At 56.2% G+C, this 10,282-nt stretch overlaps 1 protein-coding gene across 1 annotated transcript; it reads right to left on the bottom strand.

Moving 5' to 3' along the window:
- Positions 1-5,058: 5,058 nt before the first annotated feature.
- On the bottom strand, positions 5,059-5,748 carry NEUROG2 (neurogenin 2). Its single transcript, XM_066549337.1, has one exon. It carries the CDS (start codon positions 5,746-5,748, stop codon positions 5,059-5,061), a length of 690 nt encoding a protein of 229 aa, XP_066405434.1.
- Positions 5,749-10,282: the final 4,534 nt, after the last annotated feature.

Raw genomic sequence — 10,282 nt, 5'->3', positions numbered from 1 at the left:
ATGAAACATTTTTTCCTGTCACCTAAACTCCAGGACTTGAGTGTAAGGACTTGTGTAAGTGCTGCTGCAAGTCAGGCACGAAACTGGCCTACTTGAGACAGCGGTAACACACTTTCCTGTCCTTCAGGGAGGGTATGTGCTTAAAGAGCTTTTTCCTCCTTCCCTTTCTGCAGGTATCCAGGTGAAAGGCAGTTTTGTTAGCTGTGTGTCGTGCCTGTGCATCCAAGTTAGTAAATCTGATATCCAGGGAACAAGCTGATGCAACCAAAGCCTGCTAACAGGTAGAATGATTTTCTCACTCATAAGTAATGCCAGTAACTGGAGCACTTCGGGGAATTTCTCTTAGAAAAGATGCAGTGGGAAGGGATCCCAACAATACAGGGCTGAGCCAAGCTTGCCTCCCTCCCTCTCCCTCGGAGCCGCAGCATCCCGGGCTGTTCCGGCTGGCAGAGAGCGGGCACGGGCTGACCCCTCCAGCTGTGAGGCAGCCCCTGCACACGAGGCAGCATAAACCCAAACCCGACATCAGCTGCCCCCAGAGCCCAGCTGCTGGATTTCGGCACAGCTCCTTCCCCAGACACGGCTATTCATGGGGAACGAGGGGAAAGCCTCACACCAGCAAGGGCAGAACCGCAGTCCGGGCTGCCCAATCTCTTCTGCTTGGAAGAACAGAGCAGCAGCAGATTCCTCGGCGTCTCCTTCCCCCTAACCAGACCGGGGTGTTTGCAGCGAGGTGTTGGTTGGTGCCTGCGGCTGTCACCTGCTGCCTCGAGGGGAGCCCCGGCACACGGGTGCCTCCCCCAGCTCTGCGGGGAAGCTGGCGGCAGCGTGCCGCTCTTGCCCCTCTCTCCCGGGAGTGACACATGCCACCCTCCTCTCTTCCACTTGGATGAAATCGTGTCCCCTCTCCCCTGGCGGAGTGGGAGCAGATGGGGCTGCTGGCCTCCACAGCCGCCCGCCCGCTGCCCCAGCTCGTGTGAGCCCGCTGTGCCCGCCCGCTGCCCCCTCCCTACAGAACCTAATCCCATCCCCTAATCCCGAACTTCTCTGCCAAGCTGTTCTTGAGGCACAGAGTGTATCTTCCATCAGAAGATACCGAGTTACGAGCGGTTTGTTTAACGCAGGAGCCGAGCATCCCGCGCACAGCTCCGCAGGGGCAGCTCCGGCATCCCGGGGGATCCCCGGGGGTACAGCCAGCGCCCGGGAGAGCGGGATGAGGGCAGGATCCCCCCGGCAGGCAGCAGGTGCCTTTCCTGCCTCGCTCACAGCCCAAACTGTCGTGCCGGCTACTGGGGCCGCCGTTGTCCCCTCCGAGCAGGACATCACGTTAATAGAGGTTGATTTGCAAACGGCGTCGCGCCCCCCCGCCCCAGTGCCCCCCTTTGCCTGACTCCCGCTTTTCTGCTCAATGGCACAGATGCTGCTTTGTGCTGCCCACGACCAGGCAGCTATTAGCAGCAAATCCAGCGAGGGAAATTAATGAAGGCGACTACTAATAAAAGACAGCTCAGGACAGCCCGACCAACTTGCTCCGAGCGGTAATTAACTTTTTTTTAAAACTCATGAAGGTAAATATGCCATCAGCTTTGGGCCGGTCTCTCTGCTTTTTAATAAAAGGAGGAGGAGGGGAGGGAGAAGGGATGGCTGTGTGTCACAGCCGCCCCACACCATCCCTGTTCCCTCCTGGCTGCTGCAAAGTGAACCTCCAAGGATTTTTTTTTTCTCTCCAATCAGTTTTTAGAGGCTTGATTTTAAATCTGGCAGGAGTTCTGCCTCTCCTTAATCTCCGTTCAGTACGAGAAGTCACGGGGATGAGCAGGCTGCCAGAATTTTGCTGGACCTGCACAGCTGTTGTAGAATCGTAGGTAGAAGGCGGGATATCCTTATATTTTTAAATCTTTACATCTTTATATCCTTACATTTTCTGCTTGTCAGAGCAAAGGAGTTTGTCTCAGACTTTAAACCACAAGATTTTACCTTGTACTTAGACAACAACCTACATCAGGTCACAAAAAAGATCCCACTGGGATTTCTGCTTGTGCTAGGGGATTGGCTGTATAATAGATAATTGAGATCTTTTTTGCCCGTGGTGAATGGCAACTGGGGCTGCGTGGGCCAAACCCATGCATAATACAGGGCCAGGGGGAAGCCCAACCTGAGGCACTGGAGTAAGGCTTTAGGAAGAGTGGGTTTGAAATGCGCCGGCCAGCTGAGAGCCATGTCGGGAGGGCTCTTGAACCGCGGCACTGCTGGACAGATTTATGCCTGCCATGAAAGGCGGCGTGCGGCAGCCCTTGGGCTGCTGGTTTGGCTCCTCGTGGCCATTCTTATGCCAAGGAGGGCTGTAAAGCACCCCCCCCCCTCCCCGGGGACCTTCAGGCTGCCCCTCCAGCCCTGCTGGCGCAGAGGAGCTTTTATGCCAAAATACAATACACAGAAGGATCATAAACACATGTTCTGGGGCAAGGGGCTGCCATGGAAACCACCCCCAGGTTCCTCACATCACCCAAGGAGGTGTTTGCCCATCTCCCATCTCCTGGTCCACTTCCAGGTTGGCTGCAGTTGGCTCTGGGGTCATCTCCTTTTGGCATCACCTCCAAAAATCAGTCTTCTGAGAGAGAAGAGGGAAACATATGAAAGAAGGAAAGGAAGGAGAGGAATTAACTCAAATTAAGGGGCAAGAACAGGAAATAAACACTTCTGGCCATGTTCAAACCAAAAATCAGGATGAGGGTGACTGGGTTAGGTGACAAATCCAGCCCCTCCAACTCAGCTTTTGCCAGCATGGTCCTGCCACCCCCTGCCAACCTTGCCTCCCTTGGGCCCGTTTCCTCTGAGGGCATCTCCATCCAAGGCCAGCCTCCCCCAGGGAACAGGGGAGGTTTGGCTGGTGTGGCTCCCACTCCAAACCCCTGTCCAACCCCCCCTCCACCCTCGGACCCGCCATGTGCTTTTTCCCACGGTGGTTCCCGCTGGCACAGCCCCATCCCAGCTGTACCTGGGATGGAGGGAAATCCCTGCAGGATGACACACCTGGCAAGGAGCAGCGTCCCTCCCCGAGGAGAGCTGTGGGGAGCATCTTGGTGCTGAGCCACTTGAGATGTCCCTCCGGGTCCTGCGTGGCTCCAGCACCGAGAGGGAGAGGAGCGCATCCCGTCCATCCCAGCCTTTTGAAGAGCCGAAGGCACCAGTGCCTCTTCAGAGGGGGAGAGAAGCCAGGAAGGACAATGAGGCCCGACCAGAAAAGACGGAGAGAGCGCTTGGCTCCTTTTTGGCGTTCCTGGAGTTTGGTCATTAAAAGGGGTCGCTAAAAGTGGGTGAGAGTGAAAAACCCCACTCCCGACGGGCTGCCCCACGCACCGCCAGCGCCCTGAAAGGCTCCCCCTTGTTTTGTCCCTCCTGGCCCGTGGCGGATTTGGGGGAACACAGCTTCATCTTGCTGGCCACATCAAAGCAGTGATTATGCAAATGCTCCCACTTTTTCTTTTTTTTTTTTTAGGGAATTATTTATCACACAATAACCCCCCTGCTAGGGGGGGAAACAATAGATCAGGCTAGATAGCACTGCTTGCCCGAGGCTGCGGGGCCGGGGGGGGGGGGGGGGGGGACGGGGACGGGACACCCCCGCAGGGTTTATTGGCCTAACCTAATTTCACTAATTCTCTTTTCACACATTTTGGGCTTTTTTTTTTTTCTTTTCCCCTCTCTCTTTTCACCCCTCTTCCTTTCGCTCCGAGGGGCGGGTTTCACGTTCCCAGGATCCGGAGGGCACTGGCCTGGATTCGCGTGCTAAGCGTTTTATTTAATTAATACACTCAGGCGCCTCTGCTGGTTTTTAATGATTTCCAAGTGTTTGTACCCAGAAGTCACAAAGTGCTCCCGGGAGCACGGGGACGATGATTGAAGGGCCTGGGCGGCCTCCATCATCCCCCTGCATGGTGACATCCCTGGCTGTGCGCTGTGCACACCGAACCGAACCCTCTGGAACTGCCTGCGACCTGGAATTCATCGGACCCTCACGGAGAGCAAATTCTACCTCTTGTAACCCAGGATTGGTTTGTTAGCTCAACAACATTTAATTCCTACAGCCTTGTTGGTGAAATCCATCGGCCTGAAGTGTGACAAGTCTTTATCCATCCATCCCGCATTTGCTGTCAGCATCTTCTGTACTGAGGGCCAAAAGCAAACTTTCACTGAATTTCCCCGCCCCCTCTCTCTCTAATGCTGTTTCCCAAAGAAACAGTTGCCCGTGGACCCAGTGACATCAGGCCCCACCGGACCTTGGTTTCACCAGAGACAAGGATCGCCTAATTCCCAGTGCTGGCACAAAAAGCAGAAAAAGCAGCAACCCCAAAGTTATGAAAATTAGAGCTTTTTATTTATATTTTATCACAAGGACAATCCCTTTGCTCTTCAGCTGTAAATACATACTAGAATAAACTCTGTAAATTATACAAAAAATACATATTTTCCATGAAATCTGTCTTTATAATAAATAAATGTGAACACGTGTGTGGCTGATCGCTGTAATGTTCCGTGTCTGTTGAGGTTTTCAGTCTGTTGATTTATTTTTAATCTCCTGAAAGAAGGGGGGAGTTCCTTGTCCCCTAAAGGTCGAAATAAATAATGTATGAGGAGATCCTTCCCCATTCCCCCCTCCCGATTTTTTTTTCCCTTTTGATAGAGAGTTCAGCCTAAATTTCCACGCTTGCATTCAGCCCTCACAAAGCCTACAAATTATACAATGACTTCTAACCTGGACCCCTAACAAAACAATTTACTTTTTTTTTTTCTCGCTTTGCACCCCCCTCCCGCCCATAAATCATAAGGGACAGATGGCAAAAAGGGGAGCGGGGAAAGGGGGGGACACACACACAAAAGCCCCGCGGTGACAGATCTGGGAAAACTGGACAAAGTGCACATCGGCGAGAGAGAAAGAGAGACGGAAAGTTTGGTTTGGCAGGTGCCGTTCCCACAGCCCGCCCTGCACTGGGAAGCGGGCAGATGCCGCTGTCGCCGCCGCCGCCCCGGGGGGAGCCCCGGCAGCGCCGCGCCGGGCTAGAGGCAGCGGCGGGGCAGCGGCGGCGGCGGCCCCGGGGCGAAGCGGCCGGGCCAGTGCTCGGGATCCGAGGCGGAGCCCGCGGGGCTGGCGGGCGATAAAGTGCAGGCGTACGGGGAGGCGGAGGGCGCAGGGCTGGCGGCGCCGCCGCTCCAGGAGGAGGCGGGCGAGGGGCTGCCCTCGGCTGGCACCGCCGCCGCCCCGTCGGGGCCGAGCCGCGCCGTCCCGGCCAGCCGCAGGGTCTCGGTGAGCGCCCAGATGTAGTTGTGGGCGAAGCGGAGCGTCTCGATCTTGGTGAGCTTGGCGTCCTCGGGGAAGGTGGGCAGCACGTCGCGGAGGGCGTCCAGCGCCGCGTTCAAGTTGTGCATCCGGTTGCGCTCGCGGTTGTTGGCCTTGAGCCGCCGGCTCCGCTTGATGCGCTGCGCCGTCTCCGCCGTGCGCGCCGCCCGCGGGGCGCCGCGGGACCGCCCCGGCCGCCTCTTCCTCTCCGCCCGCCGCAGCCCGCGGCCGCCCGGAGCCTCGACGGGCCGAGCCGGCGGCGCGGCGCGCAGCTCCTCCTCCTCCTCCTCCTCTTCCTCCTCCTCCTCGGCGCTGGACGGCAGTGAGGGCGAGGGGGCGGGCGAGCCCAGCCCCAGCAGCAGCAGCTCGTCCTCGGCGGGCGGCGCCAGGACCTCGGCCTTCACCAGCATCCTTGCGCGGCGGCTGGACGGGGCCGCGCCGGGCAGCAGCACCGGGAAGCAGCGGGCGCTCTCTCCTCGCCTCTCCGGCGGTGTGCGGTGTGACGGTTCGCCGGTCTCACGGAGCGGGGCGGGGGTCCTGAGGCTGGGGGCGGGGGGGGGGGCGGCAAAGCGCGGGGGACCGTGGGGGGGGAGCGGCGGGGGCGCGGCGCTGGCACGCGCCCCGGGGGCGGCGGGCGGGCGGGCGGGCGGCGGCGGGAGCGGCGCCCGGGGCCCGGTCAGGCTGCGTGTCTGGCACACGACCCTCCTTAACACCCCTTATATACCCCGCGGGGAACAATCAAACCTACCCCCGGGGTCCCCCTCGCCCTGCCCGCCCCGCCCGCGACTCTTGTCGGGGGGCGCCGCCGCCGCTCCCCCCCGCGCCCGCCCCATCGGCGGGGCCCCATTGGCGCCTCGCGCTCGGCTGGAGCGTGCCGCTAATTTATTAATGAATGGGCACGGGGCGGGGGGCGGGGGGGGGGCGCGAGGCGCCGGGCCGGCCAATCCCCGCGTCCCGCGCGCCACGCGCGCGCCCGGGGCCGGCAGGCTTCCCTTCCAGCCGCTCCTCGTTCGCGGGCCCGGCAAGGGAAAGGGAGGGATTGATGGAGAGGGGCTCCCCTTCAACCCCCCCCTCGTTCCCCGGGAGCGTTTCGCCTTCTGGGGACACTTGGTGCTGTGGTAAAGGTGCGTAGTTCCGTGCGTGGCTTGCTGGGGAGATGCTCCGGGCAAGCGGCTGCTCCGTTCGCATCAGGCCGAGCCCGAAGTGGGGGAGCGCCAGGCAGCTCAGTGCTGTCAAATATAATTCACAGGCTGGAGGAGACCTGGGAAAACCCCCAAACACCAACTTGTCAGTGCACCAGGAAAACCTTCATTCCTTTCACCCCTCTTCCCCCTTCCAGCCCTCTTTCAATGGCAGAGCCTGGTGTCATGCCCGTGGAGTCGGCAGGCTGGCTTTGCTCCACAAACCACCTTCCATATCCCAGGTTGCTCCAAGCCCTGTCCAGCCTGGCCTTGGACACTTCCAGGGATGGGGCATCCACAGCTTCTCTGGGCAAACTGTGCCAGGGCCTCCCCACTCTCACAGGGAAGGATTTCTCCCGAGATCCCATCTAACCCTGCCCTCTGTCAGTGTGAAGCTGTCCCTTCTTGCCTGTCACTCCAAGTCCTTGTCAAAGAAATGACAGTGAGAACATACAAAACTAAAACTCCAGAACACTCTCCTCTCCATATGGAAACACCGTCAGCAAGGCACTTGGGACGAGTTGGGCTTTGAAACAGAATTTTGTTTGCAACTGCTAGAAAAGTTCAAAATTTAAGAAAGTGCTGAAACCTGTGCAGAAGCCGTGCTCAGCACAGCACAAACTCACACCCAAAGCAGTCCCTCACTCTGGGTGTATGGTTTTTGGAAGCAATTGAGGCCGGGCAGGTGCCTCAGTCAGTATCTTTGTGACTCTGTGAAACATTCTAACACTCCTTCGCCTCCTTGTGCAAAACGAGAGGCTCACAGCTCCCCTCGGCATCCCAGGAGAGTGACGCTTTTAAAAGGACCTTATTTCTTTTTCTGCACTCTAAGGGGACAAAGCAGAGTACACTTGTGACAGGGCTAGCCCATCCCTCTGTGCCCACCCTGCTTGCCGAGATTTCCATGCTTCTATTGCTGGTGCAAAGCACCGGAGAGGTGAGGCACGCTTTGCGGTGCCTTTCTGGGGTTCAGTCCCATTCCTGCTGCCAGCCCCTGCTGTGCAGTGGCTTTTTCTGTAGGGCTGAGCACGAGGTGACCAAGGACAGGTCGGCTACCATATCCCCACAGCTCTGGATAGGCGCTTGTGTGGTCTGTGGGCAGAGCGAGGGCCGAGCTGCACGGCCGAGAGTGGTGGGGAGAGGAGGTGGTGGGGGAAGAGGGAGTGGGATCAGGAGCAGGAATGCTGCTGCCACTGCCCACCGCCTGAACTGTCCTCCAAGGGTCAAACTGTTCAACTTCAGCCCCTTTGCCAGACTCAATCCTACTTTAGGGGAACAAAAGCCCAAAGTAGGCAACGATCAAGAAATGGGAGCACAATGATTTAAGCTTATCACACAGCCTAGAAATAAAGGACGTTGAGCTCGTGTGGGGGAGAGGGGGAGACCTTCAGAAGGGCTTTGTTTGCTGTAAGAAGATTGAACTCTGAGGCGACCCGATAGCCCTAAAAGTTTAGAGTCTGTGTTGCTGAGAGACCTTTGGGCAGAGCCCATCCACACGTCGACCTCACAAGTTGAGAGCCAGCCTTAATGGCCAGCCTGCCTCAGGTGAACAGGGGCACGACATCTCGGGAAATGCAGGGACAAAGCTGTGGGGACAGGGTGGCCTGACCCCTCCCAGCTCTGCCTCCCTCATACCCTGCGGTGTACTGAGGGTTCGAGGTCCTAGGGCTGCCCACACACACCAGGGTGTCCTGATCCCTGTGGTGTCCAGCACCCACAAACCCTGAGAGTGTGGTGGTTCTGCTCTTAAATGGGGTGTGAGAATATGTCCCCACACAGCAGAGTACTGGAGTGCTCTGCGGAGGGAAGCAATCAAAATTGCTGGGGTATGTATCCCCCACATCCTGATCCAGGTCCTTGCCATACACGCTGCAGCAAGCAGTGCCACATGGAGGGACACGATGAGGAGCAGTCCCCCAACTCCCAAGCTGTATTAGCACATTTGGGGTTTGTTCTGGGATCAAGGCGAAGAGGGGTCCCCCCACAAGCGCTGTCCCGGCATCTTTCCCTGCTCCCCCCAGCCCGGCCCTCATCGGGGGCCGATTGTTCCCAGCGGATTTGCATGGCAGGTGCAGGCCTGCAGAGCGATTTTGCAGTGGTGGCCCCCCGCCCCACCAAGAGGGTTTGCCTCCCCCCCTTGTGAAAAAAGGCTGCCGGTGCCTTCCTTTCCCATGAAGAAGAGAAGAAGCTTGAGGATCGCGTGAACACGCTTCAGTTTTCTTATTCTTTTCTATAGATGTGGGGAAAAGAACAGCCGATTGTGTGAAAAACCCAGTGCCTGCAAAAAGGGACATTGGCCATCCAGGCGAAGGTGCGCGAGGGAGAGCACTAATCGCTGAACCAGGAGACAAATACGATTACCAGCTCCGAGCCTTGAGTCAGAAAGTCTCATAGACTTTAAGATGTTAATCCCCAACATAATCCTTCCTTTGGCGTGTAGGAATAGTGCAGCCACAAGAGTTGTTTTGTTATTTATATTGGCGTTTAATAAAACTCAGCCAGTGGTGAATGGGCTGCCCACTCTCCAATGGTAATTAATTCCCTATTTCAGTGACCCAATTGTGCTGGGATAGAGCAGTGGGACAGTCCCACTGCCCCAAACCGCCTTTGTGCAGCTACACGGCTCTCGTGCTTCAACAGCTATGGAAACTCATTCTTTTGATGTCATTCAATGAGTTTTCCTTGGGCATCTTCTAAACTTCAAGGACCCTTTTCTTTCTCGAACGCCTGAAAAGCAGGACTAGCTTGACCACCTCTGCAGAATTTAATGGTTTGGTGAAAGGGCCTTTTGGGGGGTGGGGAGGGGGGGGGATGATTTGTGTAAGGAAAGAGAGAAAGAAAATTTGGCAGCCTGGCTATCAAACAGGGGGATAGCCAAACCTGGGTGTGCCAAACTCACTCAGCTCCTAATTTATCCAGGTCTAAAACGCCACTTTTCCTTACTCAAAATACTCGGGGGCTTCTCTTAGTCAAGGCATTTTTAGATGGGATCTGCCAGTGAGCAATAACTGTGTTATGGAGCTGAGTAAAGACACAAATGGTGTTTCAAGAAGGAATTTCCATCCAGAAAAGGGAAAAGCACCTGGGTATTTTTGCCCAGAAGGGGAAGAATACCAGATACCTGTAACAGGTTATTGGTATAAGTGTGTCTGCAGGTTTATACTTCTCATCTGTGTGGTGAGGTGGCTGAAAGCAAACACGTGAAGAACATGGAGTTATCCTGCAGAGCTGCCCCAGTCCAGGCAGCCTCTTCTATGTCTTTATACACACTTCCAAAAAAAAAAAAAACCCTTCGCAAGTCACAAACAATTCAGGATTCAACTAAGAAAACAGAGTGAACCATATGGCCAGGGTGGCTCGAGTTGGCTGCATTTTCCCCCAGACAAAGAAGGGATTGAGAGTTGAAGGAAAGGAGAAAAAAACCCAACTTTCCGGCTGATGAAGCTGTTGTCTGGAGGCAATGATCCCAAATCTCAAGGCTTTATTCCAGGCTCCGACTGAGACGTGATATGTCATATGATTAGCATCTTTCATATTTACAAGAGTAGTGCAGGCTGCCAGTCTTTAGAGAAAGGCGAGAGAAAGAAGGGGCATATGCTGAAATGGATTTAGCATTTGAAAGAGAGAAAAGAGAGCGGATAAATACACTTAAACGAGGATTTAGTTTTACTCCCGTTGAGTTCTAATGGCTTGTTGATTGAGATTTTAGGGAGCCGGGACAGAGGTGTCAGCAGTATTTTAAAAGCGCCATTCAGCCCTCCCC

The sequence above is a fragment of the Molothrus aeneus genome, chromosome 4 (assembly GCF_037042795.1).
Source record: "Molothrus aeneus isolate 106 chromosome 4, BPBGC_Maene_1.0, whole genome shotgun sequence".
NCBI classification, from domain to species: Eukaryota; Metazoa; Chordata; class Aves; order Passeriformes; family Icteridae; genus Molothrus; species Molothrus aeneus.
Note: the sequence above shows the minus strand (reverse complement) of the source record. Positions and strands in the feature narration are given on the sequence as shown.

Coding starts and splice junctions, on each gene's coding strand:
- NEUROG2 (XM_066549337.1), bottom strand. CDS start 5,748: ATGCTGGTGAAGGCCGAGGTCCTGGCGCCGCCCGCCGAGGACGAGCTG.